Source organism: Nothoprocta perdicaria, unplaced genomic scaffold, assembly GCF_003342845.1.
Source record: "Nothoprocta perdicaria isolate Ctin4 unplaced genomic scaffold, notPer1 scaffold_5, whole genome shotgun sequence".
Lineage (NCBI taxonomy): Eukaryota > Metazoa > Chordata > Aves > Tinamiformes > Tinamidae > Nothoprocta > Nothoprocta perdicaria.
The window spans coordinates 9,530,209-9,550,759 of record NW_020455754.1 but is presented as its reverse complement, the minus strand read 5'-3'; the positions used below and the strand labels follow the sequence as shown (position 1 = coordinate 9,550,759).

At 51.0% G+C, this 20,551-nt stretch overlaps 1 protein-coding gene across 1 annotated transcript in view; it reads right to left on the bottom strand.

The window, feature by feature from the left end:
- Nucleotides 1–560: 560 nt before the first annotated feature.
- The window catches only part of COL23A1 (collagen type XXIII alpha 1 chain), a 142,955-nt gene continuing 122,964 nt past the window's right edge, over nucleotides 561–20,551 (bottom strand). Inside the window, exons 7-30 of the mRNA XM_026047547.1 lie at nucleotides 18,877–18,903; nucleotides 18,157–18,183; nucleotides 13,341–13,412; nucleotides 12,218–12,334; nucleotides 11,838–11,873; nucleotides 11,283–11,309; nucleotides 10,829–10,855; nucleotides 10,083–10,127; nucleotides 9,848–9,910; nucleotides 9,512–9,556; nucleotides 8,785–8,910; nucleotides 8,674–8,727; nucleotides 8,174–8,218; nucleotides 7,839–7,928; nucleotides 7,605–7,676; nucleotides 6,976–7,017; nucleotides 6,490–6,516; nucleotides 5,865–5,936; nucleotides 5,716–5,769; nucleotides 5,069–5,095; nucleotides 4,526–4,579; nucleotides 3,916–4,002; nucleotides 2,980–3,057; nucleotides 561–608 (exon numbers count right to left, since the gene is read on the bottom strand). Of these exons, the coding sequence (XP_025903332.1) occupies nucleotides 561–608; nucleotides 2,980–3,057; nucleotides 3,916–4,002; nucleotides 4,526–4,579; nucleotides 5,069–5,095; nucleotides 5,716–5,769; nucleotides 5,865–5,936; nucleotides 6,490–6,516; nucleotides 6,976–7,017; nucleotides 7,605–7,676; nucleotides 7,839–7,928; nucleotides 8,174–8,218; nucleotides 8,674–8,727; nucleotides 8,785–8,910; nucleotides 9,512–9,556; nucleotides 9,848–9,910; nucleotides 10,083–10,127; nucleotides 10,829–10,855; nucleotides 11,283–11,309; nucleotides 11,838–11,873; nucleotides 12,218–12,334; nucleotides 13,341–13,412; nucleotides 18,157–18,183; nucleotides 18,877–18,903 (1,362 nt within the window). The remainder of the gene's footprint in view (nucleotides 609–2,979; nucleotides 3,058–3,915; nucleotides 4,003–4,525; nucleotides 4,580–5,068; nucleotides 5,096–5,715; nucleotides 5,770–5,864; nucleotides 5,937–6,489; nucleotides 6,517–6,975; nucleotides 7,018–7,604; nucleotides 7,677–7,838; nucleotides 7,929–8,173; nucleotides 8,219–8,673; nucleotides 8,728–8,784; nucleotides 8,911–9,511; nucleotides 9,557–9,847; nucleotides 9,911–10,082; nucleotides 10,128–10,828; nucleotides 10,856–11,282; nucleotides 11,310–11,837; nucleotides 11,874–12,217; nucleotides 12,335–13,340; nucleotides 13,413–18,156; nucleotides 18,184–18,876; nucleotides 18,904–20,551) is intronic.

Below are 20,551 nucleotides of genomic sequence, written 5' to 3'. Positions count from 1 at the left end.
CCTAGCAAAAACTGGGATCCAAAAGCTCAGCTTAGGGAGGAGAATTGTCTGGTGGCTCCTACGGGAGCCGTCCTTGGCCGTGCTGTGGACCAGCTCTGCTGGGGATGTCAGGAGGGACATTTCCATGTCCCTGACCCAGGTTTTTGGGAAGTCTGTGAGGAAACGTGTGCGTTTTCTAACTCTGTGACCAAAAAAAGGGTGACTGGCTATAAAATCCCAGCTAAAAGACAGTGCAAAGTGCGGCTGTCTGAGTGCAGAACCGCACGGCCGGTCCCTAAACCAGGCGGGCCCAAACACGGGCCCAGTCTGCGCCAGTCTGCACACATCCCTACTGGCAGCATTAACGAGAAGGGATCTTTCAGGGTTAGTGAGTTTGGGAAGCGTTTTTCCCACTTCTTGGGCAGAAACCTCCCTACAAGTGTGGGGAACACGATGCCAAACTAGATGAACTCCTTGCCAGGCTCGACACTGTCTCCATAGGGTTCAAAGGAAACAGAGCAGGACAAGCAGTCACAGTGCAGCCAAAACTGCTCTGCCTCCTCACGGATAAATAGTTATTTTTACCGTACCTTGTGCCAACATCCTGCTACTGGCAGTCCATCTGGTCCCTGCAAAAGCAAATTTACACATTTTAATTTCTGCTGACTTCAGTGTCACACCCCAAAGCCTGAGGTCCAGTCCTCACCACGATGAAAGACTCAGCAGCACAATTCAAAACAATTACCATGCAAAACCCCATGTACTTTATCTATGCAGAAACCAACAGAAAAATATGCAGGCAATGTAATGTGTGTGTCAAGCGTAACGCAAAATTGAATACAGCCCAGGGTGGGGGAAAGAAAAAAAAATAACCACACTTCTTTCTTTAAGCAAAAAAGAAAATGTAAACAAAAAACTGGAACCACAGCTAATTAATTTCATAATCTGCTTTAAAAGACTATTTGTGATTAGGCATATGCACTGAAAACATGATGTGGCAATGTACCTTTTGTTAATATGTGCATTTCAGACTGCAGGGGGGCGAAATTTGCTTTTTTCTTTTTTTTTTTTCCTTTTTTTTTTTTTTTTTAAATGATACGCTGGTTGTTAAATTTGATTCTGCAGTGCTTAATTTCTTTGAGAAACCTTGGGTTGCCGAACTGCTTGGAATAGGATGAGTTGTGGACTATGCAAAGGGAGTAAGCGTGGAAATACTTGTCTTTTTTTTTTCCTGATGGAGATATATGAAAAAAGTACGAAAGCCAAGAGCGCTTTCCTAGCAGGAGGAAAACAGTGAATGGAAGGAAACCCTTAGGAGCAGAATGGACTATGTATGGCCAACTGTCATTCAAGATACTTCAGAAGGAAACAGCTGACTTGCCTTTCCTCCCGTGGGGTTTTGCTTTAAGGCTCTTGGATCTCTGATTTCCGAGTTTCTGCACGTGCAGAAGAGCCACCGAGCGCGCGGGGCCCTGCACCTCCCTCAGAGCCACCTCCACGTCCCCTAGGGCTTGCAAGGCGCACGGATGCACCGCAGCGGAGAAAACTGCTCGCGCAACTGTAGGTCAAAATGCATTTTCTACATTTTCTACTGTAAATGTCAAGTCATCGCATTTTTTGTATTCTGTATTGATTTTATATGTAAAAAATAGCCTCTGCCCAATAAAACAGACACAGTGAAGTAAGGCTACCCTCTCTAGCTACTCTTAGTGCACCAATTGAGTACACCGAGCCGTGAACCGAGTGTTTTTCACGTACTTCCCTATCAGATAAACTGTAGCTAGGTTTCCTACAGCCTTTTCTGCTGCCACCAGTCAATATTTTGTTCTGTATCTATTAATAAAAAAAAAAAGTCCAACCTGCATTGCTATCGGAGTCGTCTGGGGTGAGGGGCGAAAGGGGCAGCGCTCTGCGTTTGCCCCGGGAAGAGCCGCACGTCCCGACCTGCTGCTGGGCTGACTGCCGGCCCTTTCCTCCCTTGGCTGCTCTCAACAGCCGTGTCTCGTGAAACGCGCCACGTTTTTAACCAGGTTTCCCCCAACTGGCCCCAAAAGTCTTTGCAAACAGCATGTCAGGTCCGTGCTACGAGCAGAAGGCAATGAGGAGAGCACAGCAACCATCCATACAGGGTGCAGAAGGACACTTGCACACAACATGCAGCTAACCCTGGCACACGGGGACACGCAAGGTGCTCTATTAACCACTCTCCTCGTAGCTCTCTATAGGAGGAACCACCTCCAGCTGTTTACAGTGCAGGGTAGGTAGGTCTTGTGCATTCTGCACGGTTAGGGTGGGAAATGCCTGGTAAACACGACATCCCTGGGGAGCTCCTGGGAAGCGTCGGAAAGGGCCTGCTGCTAATACTTGACTTCTTCACACATGTGAAAGCAATTTGACGTTTGGAAAAAGAGACAGCTCGCTGCCCTTTTGTTTCTCTGAAGACGACTGCAAATCATCCGACACGCAGCATTTTCCTCAATTCAAGAGAGGGGGAAATAAAACAATGACCTCCTTTAGCTAGCTGTGCAGCATGAACCTTTCGGAATAATCTCTGGGCTTGGACCTGAGCTTCCTGCCGAGCATGAGCGGCCGCGTGGCGAGTGGGGAAGCCCTTGAGCCCAGCAGAGCTGCGGCTCCCGTGGCCGTTTGGAGCGGGACGGAGCCAGCGGGAGCCCTCGCAGGGCTGTGGGACGCACAGGGCTCCCAAGAGAGGTTGCAGGGAGTGAGACAACCAAGAAGAACTTCTAGTGTTTATTCCTAAATGTTCCTAAAATTCCCAAAAGTTCCTTTTCCTTGCACTAAGGAGCTTGAGCTGTGGGAAGCGGGCACAGCACGTTGGCACTCGGAGCAGGAGACCCCAGCGAAAGATCTTGTTTGTGCTCCGCTGATGGACGTTCCTTTCTCTCCCTAGAGGGACCTGGTCCTTGGGAAAGGGCTTGGCAGCCGCAGAAACAGACACAAAAACCATGCAGGAAAGGAAAACGAGCAAGCTCACTGTGCCAAAGAGCAGGGCACGCTCACACCAGCCAGGCCTGGCAGACCTGGCTCCCCTCGGTTGCCTTCAGCATTACGACCTCCCTGTTTTAAAGAAATAACTGCTTGTGGAGGACTGTAAGGGACACGTCTGTGTTTCCGCAGAAAGAGCAGGTTTGGAATGTGGTACATCCCGATGACGTGGCACCTCAGCAGAGCGGATTTGCGGCCGGGAAGCCCCGGAGCCCGTCAGGGCTGTGAGCTGGGACGCAGCACGAGGAGACGCGCGCGTCGCAGCTGAAGCGAGGAGGGAGAAGCATCGCCGGCACACGGGGAAGGGCAGGGGAGCTCTCGGAGCAGCGGAATCCCTCGGGGCTCATGTGCTGAGCAAGGGAAACGCGGGGTTTTGGGCTGCACGACTGCTTTTGTCAGCAGCGGTGCTGGCAAAGCGAGGGGGACGTCACTCGTCCGCACCAGGCTGTGGGAGAAGGGGGTGTGCGGAGCGCCTTGGGGCAGGTACCCACCACCACGGGCTCCTGTTGCTCTCCTTAGCTCTACAAGCTAATCCGGAGTCAGTTTGGGACCACAACTGGCAGTTCAGGGCAATGGTTGGTAGAAATTACCTCCAGGTTTAATCTCGCAGTCCCAAAGCGGGTTATCAAATGGATGCCCCCATTTGCAGTCACTAAACGAAGAGCACTAATGAAAAGGGGGTAAATCCACAATACCAAGTAACTCCATACAAACCAGTATGAGTGTTTGCTAGGAGCTACGAGGTGAACAGAGCCTCCATCCCGTGTCCCCTATCCCGAACACGCGAGCGAGCGCTCGGCAGGGTCATTCTCCACGGGCCGTCGCTGAAGCCCCCGGCGCGCGGCCATCCCGGCTGCAGGGCCACGAGCACCGGCACGAGATGCACCCCACAGGTGCACCCCACGAGCAGGGATGAAACGCAGGACTTACCACCGGACACGGCTGGTCCAGCCCCGGAGGGCCCGGCTCCCCTTTCTGCCCTTTGGCTCCTTTCCTCCCTGGAATTCCTCGCTCGCCCTGCGGCCAAAGGGAAAACACATCACGGGCAGAAAGGACGAGAGGAAAGGAAAGGACGACTCAATTCTAGCAGCACCATGAATGCAAGAACCCTGCTCCACACCTTGTTCCACCCAGGGCCATCTGCACTAACACAACCTCAACTGTGGAACAGGACAAATGTGCAGATCTTCTTTCGGAGCTGAGTGGGAATGTTCTGGTACGTTATATTAATTTTGTAGCAGATTGGCTGGATCTTGCTGGCCAGGAGGTCAGTGCGGGGCAGTAGATGGTTTCGGGCAGCCCTTGCTCTGCAGGAAGCTCCTCAGTGCAGCTCTGTCCCCTCCCGGCCCTCCTGCTCGGCTCTGCTTTATTTGAGGTAACAGACCTCTGGTTCACATGCCTTTTGGAGGTCTGGGAAACCAAAATCCAATATTTTTTCTCCCAAAAGAGCTGCCAGGTCCCTCCAGCTCCCCCCGTGAAGCTTCCCACCCGCTCCCACCACGGCCAGGGGAACCGGTGGTGATCGCACCCTGCCACTCACCTTCTCCCCTCTCTCACTTCTTTCTCCTTTCTCTCCTCGTAGGCCCGGGAAGCCCTGTCACAGCCATTTGTAGGCAAAAGAAAGAGAGTTTTGCAAGCTGACTTTGTAGAGGTCCCAGCACCCCCGTCTCCCTGGTCCCCACGGCCAAGCCCAAGTGCTCAGCCCGGCCTCCCAGGATGAGGAACGTGACAGTTCCTTCCTTTTTCCCCTCAGTATCTCAGCAACTCCTTGGGAAAGCCTGCGCTTTATTGGTAACATTGCACTGAGTCCAGCCAAATTATTCTCAATAAAAAAGAAGAGAAACTCCCCCAGCACCTTAGTTGGGAAATAATACGTGGGGTGTCAGAACTAGAGCTGCCTTGAATTAAGTATTTCCTGCTGGCATCCACAGGGCACCTTGAATTTATTGTAAATTGAAATTAGTAAATTGAATGTAGATGTAATGCTAGCTGTGTATTTTCATGAGATGTCCCTCAGTTTGATGGTCTTTACATGCACGTTGCTCATGTTTCTCCACAGCACAGAGAGGGCTTCCATACTCACGTCTAATCCTGGCTCTCCCGGCTTTCCCTGCAGTTAGCGAAAAATAAAACACAAAAAAAAAGCCATATTTGAGTGTAACGTTGCAGGCAGACTGATAGACTTTTGGTTAAATACTACTGAAACGCTGGCGCCTGCATGGCTTTCCGTGACCTTCCTGGTTTGCAGTTTTGGCCTCAGTACACCACAGATTAGTCATTCAATCAACACCAGGCCCTAAAGAAGAGGCAGGTCCTTGAAGGGAGCAACTCTGACACTACAGTTATGGAGACAAACGTTGGCAAAACTAAGAAATCTATTGCATTAGTGGCCTTGAATAGGGAAGGTAGGTAGGGACCCTGAAAGGCCATGCAATTGCAGCCCACAACTTGCACACCCTTCAGATGGGCAGCTTGGCCAATACTCCTCAGTCCTGTAACCCCTGGGTAACGGCAGCCACAACAAGCCCAACTTAAATTAATTCCCAGCTCCAAGTTTACAGTGTCCTAAAGTACATTTAGGTTAAGCCTTCTAACTAGGAGCAACTCCTAGTGACTCCAGTGAGTAAATCCACCCTAAAGCAGGTCCTCAGTGCCCAATGCAGCGCGGTGCATCGGGTCCCGCTCGGGAGCCGGGAGCGCTGCCGCCCTCAATCCCCTCTCAGCACCCACCTTCTCGCCTTTGGTGCCGGGCAAACCGATAAGTCCTGGAGCACCAGGGAGACCCTTAAGAAAAGGAAAAGAAAGAAAGAAAAAAAGCATTTGGACGGTTGCTGAAAGGCAGCTTTCCATCATTAATCGGATATGAGAGCGCTACTCACGGCTGGCCCAGCGTCACCACGCTCCCCTTTCTCACCGCTGTCGCCTTTCTCTCCCTTGGCACCATCCAAGCCCTGTGTGAAGAAAGAGATGTCAACCCCAGAACAGGCCACGGAGGCCTCCGAAACGGCCCTCAATGTTCCAGGGAGCTGCTCGAGGTGAGGAGGACCATGCCCAAGGAGGACGAGTGATTACATGGGCCACCAGCAGGATGCCAGGGCCAAGGTGAGGACAACCAGCCTGCACTGCTACCTCGTGTTGGAGCTAGAGGGAACTAAAACCCCAAGATTTGGGCAAAGTTTACACCCTCATGGCCATTAACATTTCCTTTTTGACTAGACCGTAGGAGAAGCATCTCAAAATGAAGGTCAAAGCCTGTGAGCATGGAAAGCCTGACTTGAATGTACTGCAGACAACCAGGACTCCATGGTGAAGGGGAATCTAAGAGCAGAAATGTATTTTGGAGGAAAAATGGCCCATTTTCAAAACCGCCAGCTGCTGAACAGCACAATCAAGGGATGTGTTGTCACGCACACACATCAGGCCCCGGAGCTGACAGTCCCCTGTGATCCTGCAAATAATGCCTGGCAGTGGGGGAAGTGGGTGACATTTAGCTTATTGACTTACTTTAGGTCCCTGGATTCCGGGAGGACCCTGCAGGGAAGACAATGGCACATGAGAAAAGCAGGATTTGAAAGCACACCAAGACCTTTGCTTCCCCAATCGTGTCTGACAGCAGCCATGCTGCGCCTTTCAAGACAGGTGGGAGTTTATTTGGCTCTCCAGCGTCAAACTGGTGGGAAGGGGAAGTGAAAACTGCTGAATTGCACAACATGCAGAGAGAACATCTTAGAAAATTAACTCTGGAGAGCAACTGCGGCCAAAGCTTTTGTGATGGTGTAGAGCAACACGCTCTACACCCTGCTACGCCCTGTTGTGCTGAGGCTGGTGGGCCAAGGGGATCATCAGGATCATCACTGTGGCCCACTAGCCTCTCCAGCCTTCAGAGCTGTGGCCCCAGGCCCCTAGAGAAGGGCTATGGGCTCCAAGCCCCTAGGGAAGCCCCTCTAAAACCACCGGCCCTGCTCATCACACTGCTCTGCGGTCTCCTACCATGGGGCCGGGCAGTCCAGGAGGTCCCGGCTCTGGGATGATCTGCAGGAAGGAAACAAGGGACACATCAGAGGGGCTGGGGACAGCAGCACCACGACCCCCAGAACACAGGGTGCCCGGGCAGCTCCTCCCCAAAATGCTTATAAACAAATGCATTTATTACTGAGCACACAAACCTCGCTGGCCTCAAATCAGAGGAGTTTCGCAAGCTACTCCATATATTTGCTCTCAACCAAATGCAATGGAAAATGATGTCATTTCCCACACAGACCCAAGAAGAGTGGCCTCTTTGATTAAAAAAGAACAAAATTGGAGCTCTCATGTCATTAACAATAATAATAAAAGAAATACCAAAATCCATCAACTTTTCCATTAAAAAAAAAAAAGACACAAAAAAAGCAAGGAAAAGATGCAGAAACTCTATAAAAACTGCCTGGAAGCTCCAGCACTCTGTTAGAGCAAAACATAACTACAGCAGTGGCATTGAATGACTCCATCAATGCAAAACCTGAACTACCTTTGCAAAACGGTACTCCCTAAGGAATGAACTTGCTAGAGGGATTTGCAAAGTTGCATGGAAAAGAGCTGTTTTCTGCTCGCTGGAGAGGCATCACCGTGCCTGGCCTTACGTGGTTATTCTGCAAACACGGGGATCCCGTCTCTCCTTTCTCTCCTTTCTCTCCTCTTGCTCCGTCAGCTCCCTAAAAGAGGGGAATTCAAACCTCGTGTCATGCATCTTCCAGAAAAGCAGGAAGGAAAAATGTACTTCTCTTCCCCATGCTACAGTTTTGTGCAAGCAACTAATGCCTTTAAGAGCTAAGACACTAAGCGACAGACACACGCGGACAGACAGACTGACGTACCGGGGGACCAGATAAACCCATTTCTCCCGTCTCGCCTTTCGGTCCCATTATCCCTGCGCTTCCTTGGTCACCTTTGGCTCCTTTGGGACCCTGTAAGTTTGCAGAAAACACCTTGCTGAGGAGCAAAGCCCAGGCGTGCGTGTCCCAAAGCACCGCGGGCTCCCCTGCTCCGCTGCTGTTCTGCTGCAGACTGCATCGTGAGCTCACAGGAATTTGGTGTTTTACCATTAAATCCGCATGGATACGGACTGCAAATAAGGCTGAGCTTGGCTTTTAAGAGCACAGCTAGACCCTGCTCAACCCCGCAGCGTTGCAGCCCGCTGAGCACCACGCACCTTTTCACCGTCGAGTCCGGGCGGCCCGGGCAGCCCCAGCTCTCCCTGCAGTGACACGGAGCAAGGGAATCAAAGGAAAAGAGAGTCAGCACAGCATGTCGGGAACGCGCTTTGCAAGGAAACGAGACACTTGTTTTGCACCGACTGCCGCAGCCGCAGGTCCCGTGTGTTGGGGCCTTGTTTTCCCATTTACTTCCAACTCCCACCATGTGCAATGGGAAAACGTCCAGAGGAGCTGGGATTCCTGGGGAAAGGGGATGCCTTTCAGGGACACCTTCCTCTGGTAGAGGTCAAAGATGGAGGAAGAGACCCACTAACCTTGGCCTTTGATGGGAAAACCCACTTTGTGCAACCAGGGACGTGTTAAACAACATTTTTTTAGCACCTGGAGTCCCAACCTTCGCAGGCTGCACTACATCCGTGTTTCCAGGGAACTAGGAGACAGTTCTGGGCCACGGGGGCAGAGGGACAAACCCTAAGAACCCGCGGGGCCGACTGACCTTGGGCCCTGGCGCGCCGGGGGGTCCCGGTGGCCCCGGCGGTCCCGGCGAGCCCTGAAACACAGCAAAGGCAGCGGGGTCAGCGCGGCCGCAGCGCAGCCCCCCGAAAACCCCCACGGGGCGACCGCCTGTCCAAGGGGACCCCGCGGCCGGGCTCACCTTGAGCGCGTCCTGGATGCGGCCGTCGTAGTCGATCACCACCGTGTCGCCCTGCTCGCCCTTCAGCCCCGGCGGACCCTGCAGCCAGGGCAAAACCACAGGCGGCTTTTGCAGCTGCAGGTGTGCATCTGCACACCTTAATCAGTAATTAATTACCAATTATCACCTTGCAATGACCTCTGATTAAATCAGTTCCCATACCTCTCGCCTAACCACATCTCAAAGGGACTCGCATCTCGTGCATGCAATTGGGAAGCACATTGAATTGCTGCTTGATGAGACCCTACACACAGTTTCCCTCTTGCAAAATTAAATAAAATTAAATAAAATTAAATAAAATTAAATAAAATTAAATAAAATTAAATAAAATTAAATAAAATTAAATAAAATTAAATAAAATTAAAGAGAGATCCTTTGACTACATTAGTAAGAAAATGGGAATTTACTGCATTTCCCAGTGCTATCTCCAGCAGCAAAGTTCATTTAAATGAGCTGTATTTTCTAATAATGTATGTACCTAATATGTAATCAATGCATAATATGTACTTTCAAAAATGATATGATTAATAATGAAATAATTCAATTATTCAACAATGTCTATCTAGATGGAGGTGGTGGTGAACCGACCAGGCAAACAAATGATGCCAAAGCAACCCAAGCAAAACCCGAATGTTCGTACCCGTGGTCCAATGGAGCCGATCCCTCCCTTCTCCCCAGGTTCACCCTGGAAAAGAACATCACGATTTGATTCAGAAACAGCAAGGAAAATAAGAGAACTTAAGATTGTGATCTTAACGCCTCTTTTATTGATCTCTGAATCAATATTTTTTTAATCAACTACCAGGAAAAAAGCAACATGCTTCTCACAACACCCCCATTTTTTCCTGCATTTTTGGCTTTTTTTTTTAAATGAGCATTTTATTTTTGGAAACCAAGGGCTAAAACACCTATGCAGGAGAAACACGTTGCCCCACATCATTGCCCCCCACTCCCAGGCTAAGGGACTCGTATTTACCTTGGCTCCTGGTAAACCATCCGTGCCATTCTCTCCCACTGGACCAGGGCTTCCTTTCTCTCCCTGAAAGTAGGATTTAAAGCTATATGGGTAGGGTGGAAAGCAGGTTTCTACACATTTTCATGCTTTAGTTTTACCGTTAGGAATAAGCAAAACTTCTTGCTTTTAGCCTAAAACAAACCACAATATTTCCCACATCCAGTTAGCGGGACACATAGGGTTAGGGGCAACCTACCTTGGCACCCGCAAGTCCTGGCTCCCCTGGGATCCCATCATCACCCTGATGGATAGAAACACAATGAATGAAACACAGAGCTCGGCTCCTTGCACCCGCTGCCTTCAGAGACCTGCCGGTGCCATGGGCCACGTTACTGCCAAGCTCATGGTGCCCGAAGCAAATCCGGTTGGTAGGTCCAGAGAAGGTTAATTCTGCTGGGAAGTTATATGATTTTAAGCCAGATTCTGGCCTGAAAAACGCACAGGGCCCCATCTGTTCTGGGGCTGAGTGGTAAGAGAGCGAGGCTGGGCTGTCAGCACGTTGGTTGCAGTGAAAGGCACTGATTTATTTATTGCTTGGTGGCACCGAGCGAGGAAAACGTGGACAGCGAGGACATGGGAACCTCCACTGGCTGGGAGGCACGAGCCACACCAAGAGCCTGCCCCAAAGCCAGGGGGAAATTCCCACGAGAAGGGACCACCCGGAGGCTCCAAAGCCAGGGCTTGCCGGGAGATAACAGCTCCCGACGGCCGCTTGGGCCGGCTCCAGCGTTCCAGTAAAAGGGCTCGGACCTACTGCTTTGCTTGGCATTCGCCCCTTTATTCTTTGTCTTTCGGGCAGATGTGAGATCCAGCCCCTCCGTGGTAATGAAAACCAGGCTGTGGGTGCAGGATCGCGCGCAGGGAAGCGCCTCGGGACCGCGGCCCCTCGCTCTGCTCCACAAACAGGTCCCCCGAGCAGAGCAGAGCAAAGCCCCGTCTTACCCGTTTCCCCTGGACGCCGGGCTCACCCTGCAGCACCACCAAACATGGGAAAGAAGTTGAGGGAAACAACAGAAAACAAAACCAATGAATAGACACCCAATATTAATTGTAAAGTCAAGACACCAGCCTTGCATTTTCTCTCTTGTATTCCCCAAAATGCAATCAAGTACACTCCAGAGTCCAGCTTCCCATCCCCGTGTCCCCATGTCCCATCCCCACGCGATGTGACCCTGGGCTCCCAAGCACCAAGTTTTAGCTTGGACAGGGGCTCTTGGTTGGCCCGTTCAAACAGACATTTGCAGCTTCAAGTCACTAATTAATTTTATATCTTGGAAAGGCTTCATCTGACTGATGCTGAAACAAATGTGTTCCTCTCCACCCCCTTGCATAGCAATATCTCAAGAGTTCTTGACTTGGTAAAAAAGAGACAGATAATTAATTACTTAATACCCACCTTTGGTCCTGGAGGTCCCCTGGCACCCTGTTGAACATAAAATTAGGCGGTATATTTATTTGCCAATAAAGTCTAACAGGATAAAAATCTTCCCAGAGTACTTTAAGCCCCATGGAAGCACGACACAGATGCCAACTCCTCATCTCATGTTCACCTACAAACACAGCCTCAAGCTCTCTGCACTCCCAGGAAATAACGGGGACTAACAGCCCCAAGGACTATTAACCCACACTATCTACCCCTGGGAGCCTGCAGAGCAGGGCAGGAGTGGGTCATTTAGGAGGAAAATCACCCTGGAGAGCTATGGGGGCAGAGCTTACCTGCCTTCCCGCGGGTGCAAGTGCCCCGGCTCAGGGAATTCCTTAAGATGGACCAATGTCCATAGAGGACCTCTATAATTTCCCATGTTTTTCTGGCCTTAGAGAGCCACGACACTAAACCTCTTGCTGCAGAGAGGCTGATGCAAAGCAACACGGGCAAGAGAGGACCCAGCTGCCCTCACTACAGCCAGGTAGCTGGTTAAGGCCAACATGGACACTTTTGGGCAATACTAACCACGGGACCATCCTCTCCTGGCTCTCCTTTAAAACCCTGCAAAAACAGAAAAGGACAATATTGGAGCTAATATTGCATGGTCTCGAAAATGTTCAAAATGCTCAAAATCTGTAGGTATCAGAGATCCCTACAGATGGTCAAGAGCACCACATTTCTGCATAATTATGTGACCAATAAATTGCTAGTGATCTGGAGATCTGCAGCAGGTCTGAAGGCCACCCATCACTGACAAGGAACCCTCTGGACTCTGCTGCAAACCGCAACCCACAGGCACAAATCCACAGTGCAGCTCTGGCTCTGGGGAAGCTGCAATGCAGACCAGAGAGCAGCTGGTGGGGCAAGAACCGCAAACACCAATATTCCACATCGACGGTCCTTACAAGGGGGCCTTGAGGTCCTCTTGGGCCATCTCTGCCTCTATCACCAGGAGGCCCCCGGGCACCGGGGGGTCCCGGTGGGCCAGGGGGGCCAGTGGCTCCATCTCGACCTTGGTCGCCCTGCAAGAAGTTCACACAGACACTGTGAGACGAAGCTGCAGCCCAAGGCGGCTGGTCCAAGCCCAAGTTGAAGAACCCTTGTTCTTCAACTAGGGTTGGGTCAACGCCACCTGAAGAGGTTATCTCTTCCCTTTGAGCTCTGTGCTGCAACCCCTGAATTAGTAGCACCCAAAAATCACGGGCACCCAAGAGCATGCTGACTGGGGCATGCACACACTCGCAGCAAACCACACCAAAAACAGCCCCAAAGAGCAGCGCTCAGCGGCACGCAGCCGAGGGCGCAAGCGGCCACGTCGCTCCCGGCTCCGCGCCGCCTTCCCTGCCGCTTCCAGGCTCCGCCGCGGTGCCGCCCGGAGCATCCGACATGGGGGTCACAACCCAAACCCTCCGGAAAGGGCGGCTCGTGACGCTGCCGGCCACGTCTGGCCGGGAGGGCGGCGAGGCAGCAGCTCCTACGTGGGCCGCCCTCAAAGAAAGGACGAGTCGGGGATTTTCAGAAGTCCTTACATGACTTAACAGCACAAACCTCGCCGCCCTTCAGCAGGGGCCGTGCTCCTAAATCACTTACATCACCGGTAAAGATGCTTTTGCGAATCCTGAGCGCTGCATCCAATTATGCCAAGGGGCTCCCATGGAATTTTGCCTAATTACAAGAGCTACATTTCAAGGACTGAGGATTTAGACAATCACATTTTTAATGCATTTAATTTAACAGTATCAGCACTCTTCATACTGTCCTGGGAACATCTATAGGATTTGGCTTCTTTATTTCCATTTCCCTGAGAGGATTCAGTTGCTTAAGAAAGTGACTTTAGCTCTTCTTACTTTGACAAAACTCCCCCAAAGTCCCAAAGTTTTGCCCAAGTGTACCCCAAAACAAGCACCTTATTAATGCAGCTCGTGGTAGCTCCAATTGAAAACAGCAACAGCATGCGAGCAGTCCAAAAAACCCAGACATTAAGCCAACTCCACAGCAAACCAGCAGCAGCAGACTGGACACGTCTACCTTGAGGACCCGTCGGCTAAAGACAAGCTGATCATTAGCCAGAAATCCATGGTTGAGGCGGGGGAAAACCATCTAGCCAGGGAAACAGGAGGCAGGACAGGAGAGAAGGAGGATTTATGATGAAAGTGCAGCCAGACAGTGGGTTCTACAGGCTATAGACAACACCTAACAATTTATCTCCAATAATTAATTGGTGTAAGAGTAGGAAATAATCTAGATTTAAAAAAAAAGGTCATTTTAACCTTCTGGATTCAGAGGAGGCTTCGTAAGCAGCGCACAGGCAAGGAAAGCAAATCTCTCTTCATTAGCTTAGCGCACAATAGTGCATTCAGCGCTGCTGGGGGATAGAAGCTTCCCCCACTGCAGGGCCTTTCTGCAGAATAAAGAGCATTATTCCAGCACAACCCACGGGAGAGACCCCAGCATTTCTCCAGAGACTAAATATTATATTTTTTTTCCAAGGCTAAAATGAATACTGATGTGCTCCCCAGTCCACAAAATACTGATAAATCTCTCAGATTTATACAATGCAAAAACAATGTATTCAGGCCATGTCATCAGTCATTGCTATTGTCTTCTAGCCTTTCTACTTCATCTATCTGCAGCAAAGCAGGAGGATCCTTCGTTCTCCGAACACCACCGACTCAACCCCATGCAGTAAAGGTCTCCCGGACCCGGATGGGAGCCGGCGGTGTCTGTCGGAACACGGAATGACCCCTTACATTTCATTCGAGACCAAACACCCCATGTCCCATCACACCAGCTGTCTCCCAGCTTGCTTTAAACAAGCCCCTACAGCTGGGCCCATGAAAGACAAAGAGTCCTTAGGGGCTACTAAACACAAAGCACCATCTCCGGTGCAGGAACGCGACAGAACCACGTTCCTGCTCCCAATGCGCTCTCTCCCATGGGCATCTGGTCACGGGGAATGGGGCTAGCTAGAAACTATTCATATTTTTTTTTATCTGCCTGGTACTGCTTTTATACAGCCAACAGGTAAGGTAACTTACGGCTAAGGTCACAGAAAGCAGCATCCTCATCTTGACCAGCTTTGCCTCCCTCCCTATTATTTATAAATTCAAAGTGCAACACTATATACACTTCAAGTAGAGGATCCCACAGCACCCAGCTGCCTCCCACGAATGCACCCCTGTAGCCCCAAGGGTCCCATCCCCACACATGTAAGGAGGAAAGAGGCCAGGATGGCTCTGGATGCAGCCCAGCTGCTCCTCATTTTCTAAGCTCATAACCTGAGACATCCAAGAAGCAGCTTCACCTCTTGGGCAAAGTGCTCTTCCCTTCTGAAGATTGCTCCTATAATTACCGAGTTCCCTGGCGGGGGGAAAAAATCCCTCTCATAGCAAAGAATCCTTGCATGCTGGCACTTTCCAGCTTTAGACTACTTGATTCAGCTATTTTAACACTGTCAAAAATAAACAAATAAAAGAGCATCCACATGGTTTTACGCTGGCTTTCGCAGCGAACGCTGCTAAGTGCAGCGCAGTTATGTGCAATCCCAGCTTGGCAAGCACTTATCTGTCTGCAGGAAGGAAGAAGCTGTGGAATCGCAGCGCCGGGAGCCCATCGGCGTGCCAGGTTAGCCAGGCAGCTGCCAGCACCTGCCCCAGGCCAGCACCCACCCCAAGAGCCTCGCGGAGCACAGTGCCTGCTGCAGACTTCTTCAACGGTGCTCGCAACCGAGCAGGAAAGCACCAAACACTTCGGGGACAACAGGTTTTTATGGTATGTTCGGACACCAAGTCAAGCTCGGATCAGCTAAACCCTGAACCAGGCGGCCGTCGCTCCAGCCATTCTTAGCCAGCCGCCCTCACCGCTGGGAAGCACCCAGGTAATTTTGGGCAAAGCCCACGGCTCTTCCTGGCTCTCCCTCAGCCTGACCTCCTCCAGGAGCTCACACCCTGCTGTCTCCTTCTCCTTTCCTGAAGGACGTCATGCACAGGCTCTCTGAGCAAGGAGAAGCACAGGCTGAAGTGTCATTTCCCTTTGTGAGAAGGAATCCAGCCCAGATGTGCAAGAAGTCATCGGTCCCACCATTTGTGGGCACATTCGTCAGTGAGAACAAGATCACACCAGCCAGGGAGGTCACCCAAGAGCCAGCTCAGCTCTGGCAGGGAAAAAACAAGTGGCTTTTAGAGGTGTAATGATATGCTTGGTTCTCAAGCAGAAAGGCAAGCACAGGTAGCAAGACACGGTGGTCTCAGTCTGCTTCTGCTCTCTCCTGCCTCCTTGGTGCCGGAGCTCCGCCTGTCCCATCTCCTGGTGTTCAGCCTCCTGCTGCCAATTCCCAGGCTTCGGAGAGCTCAGCCAAGAGCTCCTCAGGCTATGGGGACCATTCAGCAGCCGCCACAGGCTACCAGGGAACAAAATCTGTTTCTTCATCATCTTGACCTCGCTTTCCTCGCAAAGCCCTCCAAAACCCCACAGATTAGTCCCTACCAATCCATCCTTCCCAGTGATAATGTATTTGTGCTCCTTGACACACTCTATCCCTTCTCTACCACCCTGGCAGAGAACACTCACGCTTATTTATCTTTCTGCTGATAAGCCGACGGGCTGTGACACAGTTTTCAAAATCAGCTAAACAAAGCCGCCAAAGAAACTCCAGAAAGAAGACAGATTTGGTAAAGAAACAAAAAATAATCTAGGCCAGATAGTATCAGGAAGTTTCATATCCAAACTATATCCATGAGGGGCTGCAGAAGCATGTGCCTAAGTTGGACACAGGTCGCTAGCCCTAGCCACAGCTTTCTTCCCTCTTTCCTGCCAAATCGTTTGTGAGCAATTTTCTTCCTCTTAGAGAATGAATCATAAGAAAACCCTAAATGTAAAAGCAAAAGCTAGACAAATGCATATCAGTTGAAACACAAAGCATATATTCTTAACAGTAAATGAAGAGCCTGGAGAAGGGTTACCTTAGAAGCCAGCACCTGCAGCTGGAGCCCAGACCAAGCCCACCCTCCTGCGCTGTCCAGGCCGATCCATGGGGCTCCCGAGCTGGAAGGGGGTCTCCTTGCGCAGTGAACAAGTCCCCAGCTCGGTCGGGCCATGCGCGGGCCCCCAGGCTGCTGCCTTCCCAAAGCCACCCAGATCCCCGGCCAGAACCGGGGCCAAGAGTAAAATAAATCACATCCGGGTGCAGCTGAGTCGCGCTTAAAGCCTGCTCAGAATATGTGGGTGGGCAGTTAAGCGAAGTTGAGACTGGAGGCTGATGCCAAGCAGAGGATAAATCTATCTGAAAAGCTATTGGCTTTGAGAAGAGGAGGGTAACGTCTCTAAAGGCACCCAGGGCAGTTGGGAGCTGTTTCAGAAGATGACACCGATTTTGAGAAGTGATTTTGAGAAGTCTCTAAGGGAACAAAAGGAAAAGGACCACAGAGCATTGCTGCCCAACATTAACCAGTGAGACCCCAGCCACGTTTCCAAATCCCACCTCTGGCTCTGGAGCCCGTGCTGCCAGCGTTGGGTGCCTCAAGCCCCAGCAGTGCCCGGGGAGCTCCTCGGCATGCAGAGCACTGAATCATTTCAAAGCTTTTTAATTGCAGACCAGCATCTAACCAGCAATTCGTGCCATCTGGCACTGCACGGGGCTCAGCGTTTCCCACCAGCATGAGCTCTGGCTGGCGAGCCCAGCTCTGCCCCTTCCTTGGGCTTGTGTCTTGCACCACCATAGGGCTCTCCAAGCTGCACGTGCACCGTTACCAAACAGAACCACCAGAACCACCCTACTGGCCCCACAGCAACCACTCTTCCAAATCCAACACACTTCTGCAAGGTGGCTAGACCTGTCACAGTTTTGAACCTTTAGCCATGGGATGCTCATGTTCAACTCCGAGGGCGATGACCGACTCCGAGAGCAGTTTCCTCACCCGCCAAGCGCCCGCTATGTTCACCTGCGGAGCACAGCCTACATTTCACCTTCCCTCAGTAGGAGCTGGTGGGAAGTGATAAAGCACTCCGTAAAACAGTCACCTTCCCCGCCTACAAACTGTAAATACCAGGCTGTGTCTTTGCAATAAACATCTGTGTGGTGGTACTAAATGGTAACATAGCAGGAAACACGGTGTCCTGATGACCCAGGGCAGAGAAAGTCATCCAGGCCAACGTCACAAGTCACGTTCCACCAGAAAACCTCCCACCAGACCATGTCCCATTCTAGTTGGGTGGACAAGATGGCCCTCATCTTCTCCTGCCTTTGGAGCCAGACCCTGAGTGGCTTTTGTCGCAACGATGGTGATGGCTGGGAGGCCTTCCTCCACCTTTCACATGTGGCTTCATCAGCCATGCAAGCACTCAGGCTAGCATTAAGCAATGGAGCACTTTAATGCCCCTATCTGGCTCTAAGGAAGCCCAAGGGGACTCCAAGATGAGTTTGAGCTCCTCTGGTGGCCCCACTCCCATGAGAGTAACAGAGAGAACAAGGTTTCCATCGGGCACTGTGGCGTGTCAGGCCTTGCCTTGGGGTCTTAGTGCCATGTGTTCCTGCTGAAATGCTGGCTAGGATCGTGGCTACCAGGCAAGCTCGGAGACTGTCTTGTCTTTGCTGCTTGGGAGGGAGAATCAGGAACAGGAAAAGCAAAGCCCTTCACTAAGTGCCTGGAAATCTTGAACTTCTTTCCCCCCCATATTCACAGTTAGGGAGAACACCAACAGACAGAGCTTCAAAGCAAAACAAAACGTCCTCAGAGCTGCGGTCGCTCTGCAGCTTGCATGACAAAGCTGCACAAAGCCTTGTTTTCTGCGATGACCAAGCCCAACCAGAGTTTGGAATAAAGTAACACGTCTTGTCAGTACTTACCCTTGGGCCGATGTCCCCTGCTTCACCCTGCGCGTCATGCAAAACAGCAAGGGTCAGCTGTGAGAGTTCGGATTTCAAACACCAAGGCCCGCGCGAGGTCAGCTGGACTCAGGGACTGCACTCAGGGGAAGTGGCAAGAGTCCTATTGCTTAACGTATTCAAAAGGAGAAGGACTTGGGACAATACAATGGGGATGATTCTGCCCTGGCAGGCGATGAAACAGATAATAAATCAGAAAGAGCAGATTGTTTGCAACTCCAAGGCTCCCCTAGCACTGCTTATGCCCTATGCATGCAAGGATTAACATCATTTTTGGTACAGGCGTGACCTTCTCTGGCTTCTCGAATTTCGGGGAGGATGTCATGCATAGGCAGCGATGGAGCGCACAGCCATTCAGCTCTCCTGCTCTTGGAGGAAAAGGCAAGAACTGTGTGGTACCACCCAAACCCCCACGGGGCCACCATGAACCCCGTGGCTTGCAGGAGCTTGAAGGCCACGCTTGCTCCTCCAACATTTCTCCAAATTCTTTCTGCCCTCTTCCCAGGGCTCTTTCCCTCCCACTTCCCAGGGCTCTTTCAACAAGCCACTGGAGAATCCACTTTCTTGCTTCTGCATCTCCCCAAATCCAAGGATAACAGCATGTTGGGATAGTTAGCACTACAAGACCAAGGAGGACAAACTTCTGCTTCCCAAAGAGATGCAGGCTAGGCCAGTCTTTACCTTCTCCCCTTTCGGTCCTGGAGGCCCCTGTAAATACATAAGATGGATTATGATTAAAACCCAACAGAATCAAAGGTCTCTTCTGCAACAGCAAAGCCCGAGAGGCTGCAGTCCCCCACTCACACACCAGGGTCACACACACTGTTATTTCCCACGAGTGGTGTCACCCCAAAGCACCCACCAGGTCCCATCCCAACCCTACTGAGATGCGAGGAGGCAGTGCGAGCCGGCGGCTCAGCTGCACGTGACTCCCAAGAGATGAGAGCCATCTCCTAAAGTACTAAATCACTTCTAGAAAAACACATGCTCAGCATATCATTACAACAATTACACATCTGTTAGGAATAAGCGGGGAGGCCGGGCTGCTTGCTTTGGCCTCTCTGCTGAAGACATAAGTCATGTTCCCTCCTTGACAGCTTTCGGGAAGGCAGCAAGAGGCTGCGGCACCTCCATGTGCCCCCTGAAAATGGGGAAAAATCCTGGTTCTTGGCTCAGCCCCATTCCCGGTGCTGGTTGAAGCGAGACCCATGTGGGAATGGACGGAGAGGGTGGCAAGCTCCCACATCCTTGTGCGCATCCCTCCTGCCAAGGATTTGGCTGGAAGCAGTCCTGTGAGACCATGCGGGACCCAGCAACATTGCACCTAGTGTTAGACATCGCTCAACGCCACAGACTTTCAGGGAAAACGTGAGCAAACACGTCCTGAGCTTCCTTCAATGCCTGGAAAACTCCTTAAGAAAGGAATGAAAAACACATAGGCACTGGCTCACTCGGGAAACCTCTGCTGGTTTTTGCTTTAAGGCAAGCGCGACAAAACAGCGAGTCCAAAGCAGGATGGCAGCAGGGCACCTATTCTGCATCCTCCTAAGGATGCTGTGGCCCTGCTTCAACTTTGGGCAAGTTAAACGTGCACCTCTAGATTCACAGGGTTGCCCGTATTGTTGCCAACCAGTGAGGAAAGGCTACCTTATTTCTCATGGCAACAATAAAAAATGCTACATTAAGACATTCCCTTTTGGCTAGACATAAATACCTGGGCTAACTCTTCCTTTGCAAAACCTAAATCATTTCTGCCTGCTTTGAAAATCTTGCGTTAGGAACCGGAGCTTGAAAAGATTTCAAATGGTGCCCTCTGGTGAACATGGGCTAAAATGGGACTTGAGCACAAAATACGGATGCACAACCTCACTCAGCAACAGTCTTGGACGAAGGACTCGCAGCTGGCAACTGCTGCTCAGCGTAAATTCAGAAAGCATAAAGGCAAAAAGGCAGTAGGAAAACAGTGGAGTACCTGATTATCCCAAAGGCTTGCAAGCAAAAAAGAAATGAAGATAACAGTTTGTAAAATGAGGTTCACGACGCTCCCCAAAGCACGACATGAAAAATGAGAACTTTGCACCTGAGCTGAAAGACCCTCTCACCCAAGCAATTGCTGCCTGTGCTCCTCTGCAGCCTAACTCCCCTCAAAACAGGTTTTTTAAACCACAGCTTTGTGCAACCAACACTCCTGGCTTTGCTTCTTCCAAGCCACTTTTGGAGCTCATTTCCAAAACCTGGTCTGCATCCAGCTTGCGAAGGCTCCGTTAGCCAAGCCCAAATCCTGCTGTGTATCAGGTGCTCCAGCTGGGATGAGGACTCAGAGCTAACAGTTGCAAGAGGAGTATGTGACACAGAC